We start from the raw sequence: 23,498 nt of genomic DNA, 5'->3' as shown, positions 1-23,498 counted from the left end.
CACTCAACTGTCTCACTGATGTCCACATATCCACTCGCCCCTTGGTAGGTCTAGTTTCGCTGGTTCTGCACATCCATTTTCACTTCATTCAGCAACACTTTTTCCAGTCTCCGCACACCAAATCCAGGCCATCCATCTTGTATAAATCCTTTCGCCCATCAAACTCATTCCACACCACACCGTCTGCATAACCTGCACATAATGTCATTTGCGATTATGGCCCTCCTTCTAAACTTCTCTGTCATACCGCAGCAACAGACTCACCATTCTAACTCTGTCACTCTTTTCTTTCACTACCTTTAACAATACTTTCAAGTCCTCTCTCATAAAAAATTTATCTCCTTTCAATTCATTCGTACCCGCCACAACTATCAATTCTTTCACCCTCTGTTTTTGCGTTCTAATACTCTCACTTACATCCTTAAATTTCGCACCCGGTAAGTACGATTTAGTTAAACTCCCATCTATCGCTATACCACTATACAATACTCCTTCCTTCATTTCAGAAACTCTCCCACTCTTACGCTTATTTTTCCTTTCGGAAACTTGTTTATTTTACGTTAGCCAAATCACTCTGGAAAGAGTTTTGCAAGTGCTCTAATTGACGCTGTGCATTTTGTATCACTGCGCACAACCTAGCGATCTCACTTCCTACAAATAATTCCTCGTTTTTTTTTTTATCATTTAAACCATTTTCTCTCTCTGTATAGTTGCTTTCACTCTTTCTTTGATCACTGCTCTCATTGCCATCTTGTACATCGCAATTCCATATCAAGCCACTATTTTCACTCACATTCTGGCTTTCTTCAACCATAACTGTCTCACAATTTGACACATACTTCAACTCCTCACTTTGCTTACACTTTCTGCACATTCTCCCACCACTATCACTTTCAATCCAAACTCCAGCCTCATTCGGGAATGCATACATCCCACACACCACACTGGACAAACTCTCTCATATTACAGTTTTTGAACAATGGCATTGTATTTTTGGATGCCATTATCTTACGTCGCATTGGCACCATATTCAAATCTATAAAATGTATCATTAAATACTAAATTAAATAATGGAATTCACACCAAAATCATACAGACACAACAAGCTACCAAAATTAGACAATATTACGTTATGATTTAAACCTATATTCTAATTTTCACTCAAAATTATACTTAGCTTTCAGGAGCTCTTTGAAAACACTACTGACCATGTAGCCCTCTAGCGGGATACTCAAAGGCTTAGAAAAATTTCCTCTAGTCGCTGGCTAGACTCGAAACCAAGTCTTCCTTCGTGCGGCCAAGCACTGTAGCGTGCAAACACCACATCCGTTGAGCTACACAGGCTCGGTTTGCAGAATGACTATTTGATGAATAGTCATTCTACAAACTGTAGAAGTAGCTGAGGGCCATACCATCTGTTCATTTAATATAATTAAATACATTGCTTCCCACTCTTAATAAAGAGTGGGAAGCAATGTATTCCCACTTCCCACTTTCAAAAAAAAAAGGGGGTTTTTTTTTTTTAAATTTTGGCTTTATTTCGATGCTGGCCGTGAAATATTTGCTTCACTTTCAGTATTTATGCCCACTACAGTTTCTGAAATTTCATTTTTTGTTCTTTTCTTACCAAAAAATTATTCTTATACCCAAACTAAATAGTTTCACTAGGGAAATAATATATGCCAGTAGTTACCATTAGTTTCTTGTCAAATATGACAATAATTCAAATTCCTACTGTAACGTATAATCACGAATGCAAAAAAATTTTCATTTTTTAACATTTGGTTTTACTGACTTAGCTTGACTGGCTTCTGAACCATTCATATTTACATTACACTTACAGGAAGTCAATTTTAAAGTTATGCATGTTTTATAGCTTGTGCTGGCATCCTCTGTGGCTTAGAAAGAAGATCTGACAAACATCAGTAAATAACTGTCGATAAGTTTATTAAAATGGCAAAAACACTGAATATACAATGATGATATAACATGAATTTCATGCCAGCTGGGATGTCGCCCAGTTAAACAACCCCCCCCCCCCCCCATAGTTTTTGACAGGGAATCAGGGCGACACAGTGAAAAGTCAACTGCTGGAACAAATCCTAAAACGCATCCCACGTCAAAATCAAAGCTCAAGATTAATACTCAGCATAAGACGCCTGAATGGCAAAGAAATGGAGCTAGCTGAGAAATTGGATAAGCACCACATTTGACATAATAGGGAAGACTGAAACAAAAAAAAAAAAAGACAAAAACTGACGAAATCTTTCTTAGTATTCAAGCAATGACAATCAAAGAAAGGAAGGAGTAGCCATAATAGTCGATACGAAATACGAGACTAATCTTCTGGAATGGCAAGCCATATCAAGTAGAGTGATGTGGGCAAATATCAGAATGGGGAACTGAACAATGAGACTTATTTGTGCCTATGGTCCCACTGAAGATTTTACTAAGGTAGAAGTAGATGAAATTTTTTGAGGCTTTAGAGAAAGCAACTGACACAATGAAAAAGGAAAAGTTGTTCCTTGTTGGGGATCTAAATAGCAGTGTAGGAAATGATTGTCAGACATACAAAAATATTTTGGGAAGATTTGAAGAAAACAGCAAAGCTAATAATGATGGCAAATACCTGTTGGATTTCTGCTCAGGACATGGACTAGTTATTACTAACACCATGTTCCAACATAAAAAAGTACACAAATGCACATGAAGAGAACAGGCAAGGAATAAGTAAAGTAAAATGTTTTCTCCCTGGTCTGCGCAGGACACCAGAGTGTAGAGAGGATTTGAAATTGGAAATGATCACCATTTAACTGTCTTCAGCAGAACTGATTTTCATATTGAAAAGAAGAACATGTAAGAAATTTTAAAAGTGAATAAAAGTTGAGCAGCTATCGGATATGAACTGTAGACTAAAATATACAAAGATTATTGAAGAAAAAATGAAAGAGTGAGAACAGGAATCAAACCCTGGAGATTCAGTGGCAAACTCTGAAGAAAACATTGATTGATTCTGCCAGAGAGGCATGTGGTGAGGTTGTCTGTAAGGATAAAAAAATCAGAACTCCCTGGTGGACACAGGAAGTTAAAGAGGCAGTAAAGGAAAAGAAGAAAGCATATCAAAAGTTCCTGGCAAATCAGTCAGCTTGTGCTCTTAGAGAATATAGAGACAAATGTAAGAAAGCTAAACGCTGTGTAAAACTAGTTAAACAAAAGTCACGCAAAGATTTTGGTAAGAACATAGAAAATAAATATCAAGAATGTGGCAAGATATTCTGGAGGTTGTTGAAGAAGCTCAGAAATGGAAGAAAGAGTGTTGTAAAAGGAATTAGAGATGATAAAGGTGACATGAAAACTGGAGAAAAAGATATCCTTGAAGTATGGAGTAATTACTTCAAAAAATTGCTAAATGAAACAATCAGTGACAGCACAGTGGTAAAAAACACTGACCAGGCATGCAGTAGGGAATACATATCCATACTTGAAGTAGAAAAAGCTATCAAAGGCTTGAAATGTGGAAAGGCAGCAGGAGTAGATGATATTCGACCAGAAATGCTCCAAGTATGGAGACATAAAGGTCTTACTGTAGCTGAAACTGCATAGTTTAGAAGGCCTGGACAGAGGGATGAATTCCCGATGATTGGAGTAGAGCTTTCATAGTACCCATCTATAAAAGGGAAATAAAACAGAATGTGAGAATTACAGAAGTATTTCTCTATTGAGTGTTCCTGGTAAGATTTATGCAAGTATACTTGAGAAACGGTTGAGAAGTATTGCAGAAGGGAAGCTTGGTAAAGAACAAACTGGATTCAGGACAAATAGAGGCTGTCAGGATCAGATCTTCACTTTACAACAAATAGTTGAGAAATCATGGGAATATAAGAAAGATCTGTAATTAAGTTTGCAGATCTAGATTGATTGATTTAATTAGCGTATGGCTCACACATGAAAAGTTACATTACATTAATCCTTAATATATATATGGACATAGTAATAGACATATGTACAATAATAAGACATAATACAATTATAAAAGAGACACTCAAGAATAGGCTACAACTGAATGTCTAGGTTGATTATCCAGTCAACTGCACTTGGTGTAGCATGGATGAAGTCTGACAGGTTTCCACTGTATGCACGTTGGACGCATTCTGCTGTAATATGATTAATTGTCTGGCTGGGTAATCCACAGTTGCACCTGGATGAGGCAATCATGCCCCATTTGTAAAGGTGGTCTGCACATCTGCCATGATTAGTGCGGATTCGGTTAAGGGCAGACCAAGTTTTCTGAGGTAGGTCAAAACCCGAGGGTATCTGTGTTGGGTCCACTAATTCATGGAAGATCCCTGTTGAAGTGTTACACTAGGACTCTTTCCACTTCTCCTTCATGTTGAAACTTGTCTCTGCAAGATTTTTTGCTGTTAAGATTAGAGGGTGCCTTGACTTCAGCCTCTTTATTTCTAGGGGTGGGATTTCTTCATGGATTGGAAGATTTTGGATTTCCATGATTTTGCTGTATTCATCTAGAAGAAAGTTGGATCTGTGGAATGTTGCTTAGCACTGGGAGTCAGTAGGTTTATTTTACAGTTCCAGAAATAAGGCGCATAGTGGTGTTAAGCTGGGCATTAACCAAATACACATGGGCACTGTTCAGCCATATGGGTGAGCAGTATTCAGCTGTAGAGTAAATGAGGCCAAGAGCAGTGCAGCAAAGCGCTGAGACGCCCCAAGCTGTTCAACATAGTTTTTGCAGTATACTGTTTCTTGTTTTTAGCTTGGATGCTGTGTTAATGAGATGTGGTTTAAAAGATAGTGTTCTACCTGAGTGATGCCCAGATATTTCGCTAATCTGTTGTAGCATAGCAGTTTGTCGTTGAAGTAGACCATGGTTACTGTTCAGGTGGAAGCATGAAACTTCTGTTTGGCTAGGATTTGGGCGTAATCTCCATTTGCTGAAGTATTCATCTAGGACTGCAAGATCGTTTGTTAGTGTATCTTCCATTGTAGTAAAATTGGTGTGTCTGGTGGCTAGAGCAATGTCATCAGCATAGCAAAACTTCTTGGAGGCTGTATTAGGCAAATCTACGATGTATAAGTTAAAAAGGAGGGGAGCCAGAACTGACCCTTGTGGTAGTAAATTATCAAGTGTTCTTTGTTTACTTTTATTCTCGTCCATACACACTTGGCATAGGCGGTTGCTTAGCAAGTTATTGATTAGTTTTGCTATTGTTCCGCATGGGACTGCAAGGAGCAACTTGCAGACTGCACCATGCCTCCAGACTATCATAAGCTGCGGGAAGATCTACAAAAGCTACAGCTGTTTTCCAGCATTGTTGGTAGCCTGCCGCTATATGTGTGTGGTGAGTGAGTGATAGAACCTGATCTAGAAAAGGCAAATGACAAGGTGCCAAGAGAGAAGCTATTCAAAACACTATGGTGTCAGTGGGGCATTATAACAAGCAATACTTAGTCTTTATTTCAGTTGTAAGTCAGCAGTTAGAATTGAAGTACAGGAAGATGGTGTAATGTTGAATCTGGTGTCACACAAGGATGTACATTATCACTTCTCTTATTCATTATCTATATGGATCACATTATGAAGGAAAGTGGCATTAAACATGATATCAAAATTGGAGATGTTAATCTCAGTTCTTTGCTTTATGCAGATGATGTTATACTTTTAAATAAATCCACTACAAGTCTGCAAGATTCCCTGACTAAATTGAATAACTGTTGTAATAGATATGGTATGAAATGAAAGTCAGCAATAACAAGACAAAGTCAATGAAAATATCACTGCATTGTGAATGGAGAACCTGTGGAACAAGTAAAACATTTCAGCTACTTAGGCACGATTTTTAGTGAAGATGGTAAATTAAATATGGAAATAGACAACAGAATCAACAAAGATGGTATGTTAGGAAGTCAACTGAATAAATTTATATGGAAGAAGAGAGAAATTAGTCAAAACACTAAATTAGCTGTATACAAAACAGCGTTCAAACCAGTTTTAACTTATGGATCTGAGAGCTGGGTTAGAAATAAAATACTTGACCAAAAACTAGAGACTGCAGATATGAGAGTCCTCAGAAAGATTGGGAGTGTTAACAGATGGCATGAATGGCAATATCATATTAAAAATAAGGATATTAGGAAAGAACTTGACACTGTTAGCAGAGATAATCTCAGGTGGTATGGTCACTTAAGGAGAATGGGAGAGGAAAGATTAGCAAAACAAGTGTTCTCTGCCAGGCTGAAAGGAAAAAGACCCAGAGGAAGACCAAGATATATGTGGATTGATACAGCAAAAAAAAAAAAAAAAATGCCTTAGAAGATAGAAATATAAGATCGGATAATGTTGGAGTGTTGACAGATAACAGATTGATTTGGAGGAAAATTGTAGATAGGAAGTCAGTAATGATGTAAGTTTCATGTAGTACTATCATATCCTGCACACCCCTTGAGGGTAGGTACATGTCAGAAATTTGATTATGATGTAACTGGAATGAAAAATCATGTCTCATGACAATTGAATCTTCCTGTTTTAGAAGTCCTCAAGCTATCTCACTGTATAGAAATTAGTTTATTTAATGTTGAAATTTAATTAATAAAACATTGATATTTATGTGTTTGGTGGCAGCACAGAAATGTCTTAGTGTTCACATCTCGCCACACTTGAGAACGACTGATCTCCAGTATTCTCGGATCTAGAGCATTCTTTGCTCCCACAAACTTTCCTATTTGGGAAAAAAAGGAAGATTTCCCAATATCCATCTGGAGGAACACAAACTATGTCCATTACCTGCACTACAGCAGTTCTGTAGTAGTAGACCATGGCATGTATAAGAATTACCAGATCCAATAGAACAAAATCTCCCTTTTATACAAGAACACAAACATAAATCAGAGAGATTATTTCTAGAATCTGCCATAGAAGCTTTACAACATTCACGAAATCTAAGCAAATTTGGTTAGCTCGCTTCACCTAAAATAAGGAAGACTTGTTTTTTTTAAGGCATCAGCCAAAATCTGTCTGCAGAAACAATGTCCACTACACTACAGCAGTTTTAAAGTAGCAGATCGTGCCAAAAATATGAGTTGTTGGATCAATGAAACAAAACCTCCACTTTATGTATAAACAGATAAACTGGAAGATTACTTCAAGAATCTTACAGTTTTATAACATTCACCTTTTTTTTTTTTTTTTGAGGCCTTCAGTGAGTTGTCATCACTGCACCCGAGGATACCCGTTAGAAATGTAGGATCTGCTTCTCACACTGTGTTTGCCTTCCTGCAGTGCGCCTGCATGCACATGATTAGTTGTGTTTCTTTGTGACCAGTGACAAAGCAAAATATCAGAATAGTAATTTATTAGCTAAATTAAATTTAGTCACAGCGTGAAATGATAATCAATATCTAAATATTCATACCAGATTAGGAATCCAATGGGCCATACTAATCTCTTGCATAATGCACAATTATGCTATTTGATTAGAAATGCACAAGCCAAAACAGACAAGTAAAATGTTCTTTTGTTACAATTTTATGCACTAAAAATGAATAATGATTCTTTATGCGCTGTAGATTTTATTTTGTTACCACTTGTGCTATTTAAATGAAGATTCATGTTAAAATTATAGCAAAAAATTTTATTATTGTATTACCAAAGCTTGATAATATAAAAGCAACTGAATTGAATTTAATTACTTAGAGAAATGTGACTGATGTTGTCTATTACAGACTTCTTGCTTCATTGATTGGTGTTTGACTGACCATATCAGTATTAAATTTTACAAGATGGGTAAAAGTATTAGTCAGCCTGGCCCATTTTCCATATGGAAATACGTTTAGAAGAACACGGTTCGTGTGAAGACGTGAAAAATGACGGGGGAATGATCACTTCCATAAATGTTATATCAGGCTTATCTGTGAGGGCTCTCCAGTATTGTTGGATCTTGTATTTCAGTCTTCTAAGATATCTATCAATCCAGATAAATTTTCCATCATGATATTTATGATGTAGTGCATGGGTGCCCATGCAGAAAAGTGGATACGAGGGAGGCGATTGGTGCCATGCTTCTTATTGTTTATATTCTAGCAGAACATTTCCAAACAGAAAATTAATTCTTTTGCAAACATGTTTACTTGTGGCAACAAATGAAGTGAATTATTTCCTGGAATAAGTGTATCATCACCCTTTTCCAAAAAAAATAAGGAATGCAAGAGAGAAAAAAAGTGACAAGCAGTAATTTTTTAAATGTTAATGTTAAATATATGCATCAAGTTTTTCTTTTGAAATATTAACAATTGTAAATTGATTATTTCATTTAACAAGAAATAAAATACCTAATTGGCATGATACAGGATCTGTATTTCGCTTCTCATCAGAAGGCCTAGATATGGTGAATACAAAGATAGCACCAGCATTAGTACCTGCCCACAGAGTAGATATAGGACTTGAATCTGTAAAAAGAAAAGTACAAACATTTAATATCATTTAATGAAAGCATTAAGTAGATACAGAAGTCTAAAAATGACAATCTTGTGAGTTGCTTGGATAGCTGTGGATAACACGTCCGCCCTCCAGGCTGTATGTTTAAATTCTACCATGGGCAGAGATATTTGTCAATGTCTTTAGGAAGCAGATAATTTTGTCCCCTGTTGTTAGATTACCATCTACTTCTTGAAGGCCTGATGTAGCTTGTAGTGCAGGAGAGAAGCCCCTATAGAGTAGTATGAAGTATCTAAAGTTTCTTGATTATCTGATTTTTAGCTCACTCATAGTACTTTTTGTTAGTGTAATATAATTTGTCTTGTGTGTCAGGATTCACATAAAAAGGCTTGAATAACAATAGTGCTTGTTCTCATTTTTATACAAAAATGTATGGTTATTCTATCGTTTTATATACACACACACACACACACACACACACACACACACACACACACACACACACACGTTCATTTGAAGATTTACTCGGTTTGATAACATATTCTATAATATTGAATGACTTGAACCGAGGTTAAAATAAAAACTTTATTTGCACTACTAGTTTCGTCTAAGACTGATGAGAGATTCGCAAAACATCCATGCAATAGTGGAATTCAAATCAACAGTTTAAAGTCTGAATAGCAGAAAGTCCACTCTCATGTGCAAAATAACACAAGAGTTTGTTCTTTTTGAAACTGTAATCTCTACAGATTGTTTGACATGTCTCTTAGTTTTGTTTTTAAAATACTGGTTCCTTTCCAGTTGTGATGGTATTTATCAGTTGTGCACCTAAAGAAGTGTAATCTTAGACAAAACTAGTAGTGCAAATAAAATTTTTATTTTAACCTCTGTTTGAGTCATTCAATATGCACGAAAGATTGGTAATGGAGCATTTTTACCATGTATGGGTTAAAAGTTGAATAATCCAACTAGAAACTAAACAGCATTTCTTTAAAGTCACTTTGACATTCTCAATAACCAAGATTATGCTCACATCAGACAATAAGAATTATCTACCGTCCTGATATGAGATTCGCAAAACCAGCAGTCTAAAGTCTGAATAGCAGAAACTCCACTCAGTCAAGCAAGGTGGAAATACAGGTATTATAAATGCATAAAAGACACTATCTACATTATACATTTCCTCTTCGTTAATTTCTCTACTTGTATAATCATACAGGTAGAGAAATGACAATGGTAAAAGAAGGTATAGGAAATATAAATGAAAATGGAGAGGTGTTAATGGATTTCTGCAAATGAATTCATCTAGTATTAGTAGAATCCATCTTTAAGAGTAAAAATATACAGTGACATAGGGAGCACCACAAAGAAAATGGAGAGGATCCTTGTAGACAATTCTTATATATTTTACAAATATCTGGTCAACTAATAAATCCAATAGAAAATTTCAGTTCAAGAACATAAAGAAAAGTAATAGGCAAAAATAATGTATAACAAATTTAAAAAAATATGGAAACTAAAAGAAAATATGCAGTAGAGGTTAAAAACATATATGAAGTTCTTACTTAGACCAGACAGAATGAACATGAAGAATTCAAAAGCATTGAAGAAATATGCACAGGTATTAAAAACATACCATGAAACCACAGAAAAAATACTTCACACACAGAACTCAAAATTGGAGAAAGAAAAAAATAATACAATAGGAATAACAACAGCTTACAAGAGAAATATAAAGAAATACATAAAGAAATTAAGAAAAATACAAGAAAAAATAAGAGTTAATTGAAAACCTACTAAATGAGGTAGAAATTGCAGCTAATAGAGGTGCTACTAAAACATTATATATATTACAATAACAAGCAAGAAAAGAAGAAGAGGAGATATTATTAACACGTTCGCTGCCACGCTACTCAGTCATAGTTTGTTCCCGCACGCCAAGCGCTTTCGCGTCTTCAAGGTCACTACGAGTAATCACGTAGCTGGCTTATCAGATAGAATTTTGTTTCATACGCCAACTACGCGTAATCTCGTATCACTCCCATCTATATATTACTAGTGCTGACGCCAGTGTTTATTGTGTCTAGTTCAGTTTTAGTTTCTAGTCTCTAAGAACCTTCAATTTCACCATGGCCAGTAAAAGAAAACTTACTGATATTGAAGTAGAAGCTTATGCTAATATGAGCGATGATGAATTTCATGAAATATTTGGTTCCGATTACGAAGATGGTTATAATCATACAGACAACTCCAGCGGTGATGCAGATGATGAAGAAAATTCTGAAGATGAAGTTTGCATCCAGCCAAATACATCAACATTTATTAATGGGAAGACTCAGAACAAGAGCCCACCCCACTATTTAACTCTGGTGAAACTACGGGTTTTAAAATTGACACTGGAAATTTCAGTATCAAAAGGTTAGTTGAACTTTTCTTTTCTGAAGATTTTCTCACAATTTTAGTAGAACAAACCAATTTATATGCTTTACAAAATATTGAGGAAAGCCGAGCGCAGTTCAAAAAAAGTCGAAGAATTTCTAACTGGAAAGCAACAGACATACCTGAAATGAAATTATTTCTTGGACTTTTACTTCATATGGCATTATTGGCATTATTGGAGTACAAATCAACTTTACAATTTGCCATTTTGGCGCTCTAAAATGAGCCGAAATCGATTTCAAATTTTATTGCGTCATTTGCATTTCGCAGATAATTCCCAAGCAGCTAATGATAAATTGCACAAATTAAGACCAGTCCTAGATCATTTTAATAGTATAATGCGAAATTGCTACACACCAGACAGAAACTTATGTATTGATGAGTCAATGGTGTTGTGGCGCGGTAGACTGGCATTTCGGCAATACATAAAAAACAAAAAACATAAATATGGCGTGAAATTCTATGAACTGTGTGAATCAAATGGATTGGTGATAAAAATAAAAATTTATACAAGAAAATCTAAATCCTTTTTAGCGAAAATTGGTCACGCATATGATGTTGTATTCCACTTGATGGAAGAATGTTTGGACAGGGGTTACGTATTGCATATGGATAATTTTTATAATTCTGTAGTTCTAACAGAATCGCTTACCAACAGAAAAACGTAGGTGTGTGGAACGCTGAGAAATAATAGGAAAAACAATCCACCAGATGTTATTCAGAAGAAACTAAAGAAAGGGGAATTTGTCTGGCAAAGACGAGGTCCTGTTGTAGTCAGCAAATGGAAGGATAAGAGGGAAGTCCTTTCCATTTCAAATATGCACAAATTTGAATTGGTGAAGCGCAAAATCGGAATAGTAAATTTCAGTTAAAACCGAATATCGTTAGGGATTATAATTTGGGTATGTCAGGCACCGATCTCTCTGATCAAATGGTTTCATACTATTCCACCTTACGAAAGACAATTAGATGGCCTAAGAAATTGGCAATACGCATTTTTGAGATATACATTCAAAATGGACATAACTTTTATAACATGATTACTGGAAATGCAATGTCTGCATTAAAATTTAGAGATCAATTTATCTCAATTTTTGTTGGAACGGATGAACTTACAGCATCAGAGAATATCAGGAGGAATCGGGATTTTCATTATTTGGAAATTTTACCACCAACAGAAAAAAAGAATCAACCGACAAAGCCATGCCGTGTCTGTACAAGGAACAAACGTAGACGTGAAACACGTTATTGCCTGTTTGCCAGGAAAAACCACCACTGTGCGTGGAAAATTGTTTTAAAATGTACCATTCTTAATTTGAATAAATTGTTTTTTTTTTTATTTTACTGAGTGCTTTTTTATTTCATTGATTGGTTTTTATTTTTATTGATTTTACTAGTTTTAAATTGATTTACAAATTACGAGTTATACTACGGATTAACTCACACTTGGCATAGGAGGTTGGTAATCGACATACGAGTATACTTGTAGTTGGCATCTGAGGCACATACACAATATACTATATTTTAATTGAAATTATTTCCCTTCTACCAAGCCCCCAGACATGCTCTCCGCTTTATTCATGGGTCCAAATTAAGGTAATTATACAAAGGGATAACTCGTGTTTGGCATAGGAGGTCAGTAAATCGACATACGAGTATACTCATAGTTGGCGTGTGAAGCTCATATACGAACTACGAGTATACTCGTAGTTGGCAGCGAACGTGTTAAAGATAAACACAGAAATAAACGATAAAAAAAATAGAAAGATAGGTAAAATACTTCAAAGAGATAATGAATAAATTAAAACCTGAAAAAGATTTTCAAATACCATAAAGAAAGGAAAAAATATTAAAACAGACACCGAAAAAAATAAAAAAAAAAGTAAAATACAAAAAAGCACTAAAAGAATGTAAAAATGAAAAGTAGCTAGTATAGATAATATACCATATGAACTATTAAAAGCAAATATAGATTTAATAAGGAATATACTCTATCCATTTCTTAACCAAATATGGGTGTAGGGAGAATGGCCAGATGAATGGAATATTGGGTTGCTGATCAAAATATCAAAAAAGGATATTTAAATGATTGCAAAAACTAGAGAAGAATATTATTATTAAACAATTACTAACAAGAATAGTGTTTGAAAGAATTAAAAAAAAAAAAAAAAATAGACCAAAAGCTAAGAGACACAAGCAGATCAAACAGCAACACTAAGAATAATAACAGAACAGTTAATAGAATGGCAGTCAAAGCTTTATATCAACTTTGTTGATTTTGAAAAAACTTTTGACAGTATTGACAGAGAAGCAATAGAAATTAATGTCATATTATGGTATACCATGTAAAATTATCAACATTAGTTAAAAAAATTATAAAAAATATAAAATATAAATAATGCACAGCGGAGAACTTTCAGAAAAGTTTGAAATTAAAACAGGAGTTAGATAGGGCTGCATTCTCTCTACAACATTTCTTATTGTTATAGACTGGGTTATGAGAAATACCATGAAAAAGCACAAAATGAATACAGTAGAATTTAATAGAATAGCTACATGACCTGGATTTTGCAGATGGTATATGTTTACTGACACATACACAACACATGAAAACAAAAACAATAAAACTTAATGAAGAAGCCTTGAATGTTGGCTTAAGAATAAATAAAATGAAAACAAAAATAAATAATAAACAAATAGGCATTACTGGATGGTCAAATTTTAGAAACAGTGGAGAACTTTTAATTACCTAGGATCAATAATAAATAAACAGGAAGGAGCAGAGCAAGATATAAAATATACGATAAGGAGAGCTCAGACAACTTTTAACATGTTAGGGAAAATATACAGATCAAAGCAAACAGGTTTAAAAAAAAAAATGAGGTTATTTAATACAAATATCAAAATCAGTTCTATTCTATGCATCAGAAACAAGGACAACAAAAGCAATTAGGAAAAAACTGCAAAGCTTTGTAAATAAATGTTTAAGAAGAATTCTACAAATAAAATGGCTCAAAAAGATAACCAATAAACAGTTATGGCAAAAAACTAAACAAAAATCAATAATGTATGACATCAATCAGACAAAATGGAGATGGATAGGTCATTTATCAAGAAAACCTGAAAACGACAAAGTGAAACATGCATTAGGGTGGAATCCTCCAAAAAAGAGGTAGACTGAAGATGAGCTGGCAGAGAGGAGTAGAAGAAGACCTCAGAAAGATAGGGAAGATCTGGACAAGAGAGAAGCACAATACAGAGTCAGGTGGAGATCTGTGGTCGAGGTCCTATGCTCTCAATGGTGCAAAGATGAATAGGTAAGTAAGAGAGAAATTAGTCAAAACACTAGTTGTATGCAAGACAGTGTTCTGTTCAAACCAATTTTAATTTATGGATCTGAGAGCAGGTTAAAAATAAAACACTTGATCCAAGACTGGAGACCACAGATGAAAGTTCTGAGAAAGATCAGGGGAGTGAACATATGGCATCAATGGCAATATCATATTGAAAATGATATCGGGAAAGAACTTCATGTTGTCAGCATTCAGGAGTGTGTCAGCAGAGCCAAGCTCAGATAGTACGGGCACTTAAACAGAATGGGACAGGAAAGGTTAGCAGAAAGTGTTTTTTGTTCTTAATGTTAAGACATCAATATTATCAAGTTAGAATACAGAAAGATCTGATAATATTGGCATCTTAGCAGATAACAATAATTTGGAGGAAAACTGTTAATAAGAAGTTAGTAATGAACTAATAATTTTTGCAAGCAGTACTATCTTAATATCCAGTATTAAGATAGTACTGCTTGCAAATAATAACCCCCACCAAAGGTGTACATATCAGAAATTCGATGATAATGAATAAAGAAGGAAGATTGAAAACAATTTTGGAAACAACTGCACCATATCCAAACTGGCAAAATATCTGAGAGGTTGATTTGGATACCTTAACTTCAACAAAATGCACCAGGTTTTTGTGGAGTCTGAGTGTCCAATATCATTCTCAGATAAATATTTAGAGAAGATATGTAAGAGAAATTATGCCATCTACTACTGGACATCGAAATGTCAGCTTTATATATTTTTGGCATACCATATAATCTAGATTAATATACTGCTCAAAACAATTAGGGGATATTCTTGTTAAAATTATTTCATGCTAAAATGTATAATTTGTTAAATTTGTAATAAATATCGATTATTTAAACAATATCTCAGATTTAATAAGACATAATTTTCTGATTGAAAAGGGAAACTTTTCAATCAGAAAACACTGCTTTTTGAAATATTAGATTACATGGTGTGCCAAAAAAAAAAAAATACATACAGCTGATATTTTCATTCTCTCTCTAACAGTAGGTAGCACAAATTCTTCCACTATGGTAAAACAGGCCAGTCAGACCATGCACTTCAACCATGTCATAGAATCAACTGGAAAGGCACCAAGTCCCTACACCACACCAAAACCTGGTTTGAAAGAAAGTTCAAGGAAGCTTGTGAGATGTTAAAACATCATCCGAATTTCAACAAGAATGATGGATTAGTAATTCCAAGAATTTGAAGGACCCATCTGCAACCTATATAGCAGGGGTGTTCAAGACGAAGATCGTGGAACAATTTTTGGTCAATCTCTTGTGTATTCCTCCTTGCTTACAAATTTAATTAAAACCGAAAACATAATATTTTATTTATCATTATTTTGTATTTTTTTAATTCGCTTAAAATTGGATCATTGTCTGCGATTGGCCACTTCTTCATATCAACTTGACTATGAAAATATTGCGAGGTCCAAACAATGCCAAATTTCACATTAACTTTTTTTTCTTTAATCAACCAGCATTTCCTGTAACTTGTGAGTTTGTAATCAATCTGTTGTTTTTTCTAACTTTGGTTTTCCAAAATAGAGAAATAAATATTTTATTCCAATATATTTGTTGTTGTTTTTTTGTTGTATTAAAATATGTTGTATTAAAATAATTAAAAGTGATAAATAAATTTTTAAATACACAAATAAAGTTTTTAGTTGTGTATTTTTTTAGTTGTTTATTTGTGTGTAATGAAATATCAGGTTGGGGAACGTGATCTATATAAGAGAGTAGATCGCTGAATAACTTTTTATAGAAAAGTAGCTCGCGTGGTAAAAAAAGTTGAATACCACTGCTATATAGCATCCAGAATATGATGGCAGAATCCCAAACAAGAAAACCTTAATATAAGAGGCCTGTAGAGATGAGTTTAATGTAGTTCCACTATATTCTTTTTTATTTATTTATATTTTTTATAATCTGTATGTATAAAAATTTATTTCATTTTGTTAGTTAATTGATTTCATGTATAATTTATTTTTATTTTCATCCGAAATCAGGTTAGACCCTAACTTCCATTTACCCTAACCATTAGAGTAAATGATTAACAAAGCATTTAGATTTATCTTACTTTTGTGTAGTGTCATGTAGCTTGTGTCCTGTGCATATGTATGTTTTCTTGATAATGACCTCAATACATAGGTCAAAATGTTTTCATAATTAGAAGTAAAGGAATTAATCCACCATGTGTTTTTGTCTCCATAAATTCTTCACAATGAATGCTGATCACTGTGTAATCTAAAAAAAATAAATAAATCCATCCATCTTCAAGGCCAACCTTTCCTAATTGGATTGTGGGGACAGCAGCTGCAAGAGGGACTTCCAATGATCATGATCCTCAGCCACCAAGCTCAGGTGTTCTGGTGGGACTCCCAGACATGTCCACCCAAGGTTTTGAATATAATCTGTCCAGCAAGTCCTTGGCCTTCTGTGTAGCCTCCTACCCTCTGGCTTGGCAAAGAGGGCCTGCTGAGGGAGCCTCTCTTGTGGTATTCTGACCAGGTGCCAGTACCATCATAACTGTGATCTCTCAACATGGAGAAGCAGCGGTTGAGTATTGTGGGTTTCCCCGAACTACAGAGCTTCTGACTCTATCAAGTCTTGTCAGCCCTGCAACCCCTCGAAGGAACCTCATTTCAGCCACTTAGATTCGTATCCGCATTCTTTCGGTCATTACCCAGTTCTCATGACCATAGGTGAGGATAGGGACATGCACTGTATTGAAGACAGCCAGCTTTGCCTTCTGGCTTAACTCCTGCTTCAATATTACAGAATGGTCAAGCTCCTGCAATATTGCGCTTGCTGAGCCAATTCAAGTATCTAGCTCTACATCCCACTTTCTATCACTCGTGAATATGGACCCAAGGTATTTAAACTTCTCCACCTGCCTCAGTCAGTGAGACTCCACTCACATATAGATACACTGGGATGGTTGTCTTGAGACCACAAATGTTTCCACTTTGGCTGATCTTCATCCCGGCTTCTGCACAAACAGCTACAAACCTATCCAGGTTCTGCTGGAGGTCATCTGTGGCAGAGCTAAGTGGAACTAGGTCATCTAAACTAGGTCAATAAATAAATAAAATTAAATAAACTGTTCATTCTGTTGAGAGGTTAAACATATATCCAAATGAATCTATGAGATATTTAGGCCAGTTCAAATATGGTGTAATCAAGCTTTCCAAACTGAAGAATTTGTCAGCTTGATTAATGACACCATTAATACCAAAATAATTTGATGCTGCAAATTTTTTTTCAACACAGCCTTCAATCATCTTGCTTTGATTGGGAAGGTTATTTTCAGAAATACAGTTTAGAAATGGCCTACCCACTATCACCTCCTGTGTGTGTGTGTAATGGCAACATATGGATATTATCTTTAGAAACATTAATATGCTAATTGCTTCAACAACCATTATCCTATGGCATCCTATGCAGCAAGATTGAAAAGGATAAACTTTGTTTTTAACATTCTAAAAACTAAGGAGAGGAACATCATTAGAAGTCTACAGGAAGCCAACTCACATGAGAAGCTATCTCTCCAATACAAGCTCCTTTTCATACTCAACATTGGAAATTATTGTATTACAATCTTCTATACAAGAAATTCTTTCAAATGGCTACTTCAAAAGGGCTCTCTCTCTCTCTCTCTCTCTCTCTCTCTCTGATTTATGGTTACACATAGATCTGAACTTCACCATGCAGACATTCAAAACCAAATTCAACAGAATAGTGTGGTTAATCCTTATTCCAGCAGTGTCCTATGTCTGTATATTGCATATGTTCTTTTTGCCAGTTTGCCTGTTTGGATATATGAAAAACCTGAGTTTCTGGGGAAAAGAACTTCCAACCTGCATATGAGACAGACTAAATCATCATTTGATTATCTGATAAAGATACATCATAGACAGGATTTGAACACTGGTCTTTCCAACCAAAGGGCTCATCTAAACCAAATGAGCTATAAATGCTCTAAAGAGGTTACTAAATAAATAAATTATTCTTCTCCAAGAAAAACTAACTCATACGATATGCAAAAATAGATCACAAAGATGGCATTTCCTTATCCCACATTGGTAGGGTTTCAAGATGTATAGTACAATATCCAAAATAAGTCTACTTTTAAACCTTTTCTCATCCTACCAAATTTTCTGCATTTGTCAAAAGAAAGTATTCCTTTTGAAAAAACATCTGTCATATAAAAAGATTCCATTTATCTATGTAAAGCTTATATCAGACAGATGAGAAGTTATAAAAAAAGAACATTCAGGTGAAGTCAAGTATAAGTGATCACAACAAACAACATGAGATGGAATAGTCCTCTTTTACATGCAATACATGTATTTTTAACGAAAAAATAAATGTAACAAAAATAAACTGACTGGAAATGGCATAATAAATTTACTTTAATCCTTTATCCAAGTGTAAGCAAACAAAGTTTGTGTCTGAAAGTATCATCAGGACTGGGGTAAGGTAGTACAACACTGGGCAAATCGTTGCAAAGGTGGAGCAAGCTAACATCACTCCTATCTCAGTATCTCCCATAACGCAAAACACATCTCCTTGCAGATATGTATAATGTTATGCATTAAGGGAAGAGCCACTACTCAGACTAGTTTCGACCTTTATTGAGGTCTCTTCAGTGGGAGCCAGGCCCAAGTGGAGATACCAGGCAGAAGCATTAGCAAGGTCATCTCTACCTATAGGAGTTGCCAAACGGTGTGCCACCTTTTTATTAAATTACTCTGGATTTAGAGAAAGATGTTGAAAGTTTATTTTTCACTTGGTTAGATTATAATAAATTTAGTTTAATCCTTTAAACCTTGCTAATGCTTCTGCCTGGTATTTCCACTTGGGCCTGGCTCCCACTGAAGAGACCTCAATAAAGGTCGAAACTAGTCTGGGTAGTGGCTCTTCCCTTAATGCATAACATTATACATATCCGCAAGGAGATGTGTTTTGCATTATGGGAGATACTGAGATAGGAGTGATGTTAGCTTGCTCCACCTTTGCAACGAGTTGCCCTGTGTTGTACTACCTTACCCTAGTCCTGAAGATACTTTCAGGCACAAACTTTGTTTGCTCACACTTGGATAAAGGATTAAACTAAATTTATTATAGTCTAACCAAGTGAAAAATAAACTTTCAACATCTTTCTCTAAATCCAGAGTAATTTAATAAAAAGGTGGCACACCGTTTGGCAACTCCTATAGGTAGAGATGACCTAGCTAATACTTCTGCCTGGTATCTCCACTTGGGCCTGGCTCCCACTTAAGAGACCTCAATAAAAGTCTGAACTAATGTGGGTAGTGGCCTTTCCCTTAATGTATAACATTATACTTATCTGCAAGATGTGTTTTGCATTATGGGAGATACTGAGATAGGAATGATGTTAGCTTGCTCCACCTTTGCAACGAGTTGCCCGGTGTTGTACTACCTTACCCCAGTCCTGAAGATACTTTCAACCGCAAACTTTGTTTGCTCACACTTGGATAAAGGATTAAACTAAATTTATTATAGTCTAATCAAGTGAAAAATAAACTTTCAACATCTGACTGTAAATGCGTACTGTATTTAGTGATACAATACAAAATACTCGTTTATCTTGTTTCTGCAGTATAATTTCTATTGAGAATAGAATGTGTTTCATGTTATGGGAACATGTTTATTCCAGCTTTCAGAAAGAATAGATGCAAGTAAAAATTCATCTATTTGTGAATAAAAATGAATCCTTTTATATATTATAAGAAGTGGACTGCATCCATTTGATCTCCAAAAAACTACTAGCATATGCAAGAAGTCTATTATTGATTTAAAGAGATAGAGAGAGAGCTGCTGACAAAAAGGAGAAAAAAAAGGTAATGAACCTTAGGATTCGCAAAAGGATGGATAATTCTGATGATCAGAAATTATCTATGCATATAAATACTTTGTAAAAATTTTATATTTTATACTGAACATCCTTGAATAAAAGAATACTCTTAGAAAACCAAGTATAATATAGATAAAACATAGAAATAAATACACAAACAAACAACAAAATTACAAGATGATGATATAGTAACTTTAACAAGTTACTACATATACTCAGCAGTGAAATAAGGTTAGATCTTTAATATCCCTCATTTCTATATAATCTATACACCACCTACACACCAGCCTGGAAGTTATCTTCTTTCCTACCACCTATTAAGGATAAGTTATCACCTCTGTCCTTGTCTGGTGTTCATCAAATACACCGTTTCTGTCAACTTTGTCAACCAACACATTTGTGCCAAGCCTAGATGAATCATCTGATCAACCTTATTAGTTCCATGGATCAGCTCTTCTCTATATTTTAATTAGATTTGATTGCAAAATGTGAATATTAGTTAGTTATTCACATTTTGCAATCAAATCTCTTACACTTTCCTCATAAGTTTATTTATTTTTATTTTACCATCATTATGCCTAGAGTATATAGGATCACATTTTATTGGTTCCACCCAGCAACTTATTGAACATAATATCACAACTGTTAATTATTAATACGAGGGTGGTCTGAAAAGTTTTCAGCCTAACAATGAAAAAACGAATTTATAGTTTTAAAATTATTTTTATTTTTCAACATAATCTCCCTTAAGACTAATACATTTATTCCAGCGATACTCCAGCACCATTATCGCATCCCTGGAGTGGTTCCCAGTGAGATCTGCAAAATACCCCTCTACAGCTGCAATCACCTCTTGATTTGAAGAAAAACGGTGACAAGCGAGGAAGAGGTTTTTTTTTTTTTTTTTTTTTTTTTTTTTTTTTTTTTTCAGGAATCAATAGAAGTCAGGGAGAGCCAAATCTGAGGAATAGGGTGGATGTTCCAACAATTCATAGTGCAGATTTTCCCATTGCCAAAACACCTTTGTGGGAAGATGCATTGTCCTGATGAAAGATGATTTTTTCTTCTGCAAACCGGGTTTTTTCTCGGAAATTTTTTTGTCTAGTCTGGTTAAAATATTGGAATAATATTCCCTGGGTATTGTTTTAACCTTTTCAAGATAATTAATAAACAAAATGTCTTTAGCACCCAAACACTGATGCCATGACCTTTCCTGCTGTCTTCTTTGGTGCTGAACAGCTGGTGTCTGTCCACTGTTTTAACTGCGATTTGGATTCTAGTGTGCAATGGTGAATCCAAGTCTCATCCATAGTAATAAATCAACACACGAAATCAGTTTTGTTCTTGTTCAAATGCTCCAAGCACTCTTTAGAGATTTTCATGCAAGTGCAGCACCCATCTTGCACAAAGTTTTTTCATATGCAATTCTTCATTCAAAATATATCCTACACGTTCTTTTGAAATGCCTATAGTCTCAGCAATTTCACGCACTTTGACTTGCCGGTCATCCAATACTATATCGTGCACTTGATCAATGATTTCTGGTGTTGTTACACTTTTTGGATGTTCTTCACATGGATCATCTTCAAAGCTGGTACAGCCACATTTAAACTCAGCAGCCCATTTCTTAATTGTTGAAACCGAAGGAGAAGAGTGTCTATAAACTTTTATGAACTTCGAATGAATTTCTTTTGCTTTTAAACCTTCTTTTATAAAGAATTTTATAACCGCACGATACTCAATTTTTATCCATGTCAAGGAATTGAAATGGATAAAAATTGAGTAAAAAAAAAAAAAAAAAAAAAAAAAAAAAAAAAAAAAAAAAAAAAAGAATAAAAACTGTATAAAACAAACTACTTGATAATATGACTTGCAATTTCACATGGATGCTTATGACAGATGTACCAACTTAGGAAAAAAAAAACTTTTGCCGCTAGTGTTTCCATTTGTGGTCGAGGCTGCGAACTTTTCAGACCACCCTCATAATTCATTTGCCAGTAATGAAAGTATTTCTATTCACAATTGTTCTTTCTCGTCCTTATACTTCCCATTCTCACATGGCTCATTAATGAGAGTTCATATATTCACAACTTTAGTAATTAAAATATACCAAAAAAGATAGCATTCTCCTTAATTACTTTTTTTTCAATATATCCTAAAAAAAAGTTTGTTTCCTCCCCTCACATAGATTTCATTACAATTGAAAAGCTGTTACAATATGTGGTGTATTTGTCAATACACAAGCACAAAATTGTTAGGGATAGTGTTTTCTTTCACCCCCAACAGAGAGAGAGAGAGAGACAACATTAATGTATTAAAGATCCAACCTTATTTTGCAGCCAAATATATGTAGAAACTTTCAAAACACTAACATTCTGACCAGAGAGCTTAAGAGAATACAATCCTTGGCATTGGAGTTGATTTAACCTCTTGCAAAAATATTAAATGAGAGGTTTTGCTCTCTTAAGCTTTATGCCTGCTCTCTGAAGAGAACCAACCAATTCAAAAGAGCTGTCAAGGCCAGTGAAACCTTTATCAAATGCACTAATAAAAGGCAAAAATACAGACACCTAGGCAGCACACGTCTTAAGCAGTGCAAGCTAAGGCAACTCCAATGTAGATGATTGTATTCTCATAAGCTCTCTAGCCAAAATTTCAAAGTTACTACATTAACTCAGCTCTGAAATAAGGTTAGATCTTTAATATCCCCCATTTCTATTAATATATAATCTGTATATCATTTACACACCAGCCTGGAAGTTATCTTCTTTCCTACCACCTATTAAGGATAAATTATCACCTCTGTCCTTGTTTATCAAATATCCTGTTTCTGTCAAGTTTGCTCCTTTGGACACACTAACCATTATGCTCAGATGGGAATCCTAAAACATCAGGATTATATTAAAATTTCTGGAATCAAAAGGTTCAGAATTGCTTCTAACATCATAAACACTAGACACAGAGTTCCCTGAATCAAACAAAGATGTTGCCTACGATAGGTGCAAATTTGATTGTCTATCTTCTTGAGCCATGTGAAGCCCTATGCCATTATCTTAATCGAGAACACTGTATGCCTATCTCTACATTTTGAGAAGTAATTGCCATTAACTGTTCATTTATTTTTTTTTAACAAAATTAATAACAGAAAAACTCATGTAAAAAGATTATTTAATAGTATAATTTCCGCCTGTGTGTCACAGGCATGTTCGGTACATTTTAAGCTCAAAATAAACAATAACTGACAATTCCAAAAAGCGTCACCTAAGTAGACTAAAAAGGTAAATAAATTTCCTAACAAAAAAAAAAAAGATAATCTTTCCTAACTTTTTATTGTGTGTGTGTGTGCATTTTTTTTTTTTTCTTTTTTTGTT

General features: G+C 34.7%; 1 protein-coding gene across 4 annotated transcripts in view; it reads right to left on the bottom strand.

Annotated features, from left to right (window-relative positions):
* Nucleotides 1–23,498, bottom strand: part of l(2)gl (LLGL domain-containing protein l(2)gl) — a 437,582-nt gene that overhangs the window by 89,839 nt on the left and 324,245 nt on the right. For all 4 annotated transcript variants that reach the window (XM_090407678.1, XM_090407677.1, XM_090407680.1 and 1 more), the window contains exon 18: nt 8,347–8,463. In XM_090407678.1, coding sequence (XP_090263804.1) covers nt 8,347–8,463 — 117 coding nt within the window. The remainder of the gene's footprint in view (nt 1–8,346; nt 8,464–23,498) is intronic.

This window comes from Typopeltis vanoorti, chromosome 17 (assembly GCF_054136105.1).
Source record: "Typopeltis vanoorti isolate ZY-2024b chromosome 17, IOZ_Tvanoo_1.0, whole genome shotgun sequence".
NCBI lineage: Eukaryota > Metazoa > Arthropoda > Arachnida > Uropygi > Thelyphonidae > Typopeltis > Typopeltis vanoorti.
Note: the sequence above shows the minus strand (reverse complement) of the source record. Positions and strands in the feature narration are given on the sequence as shown.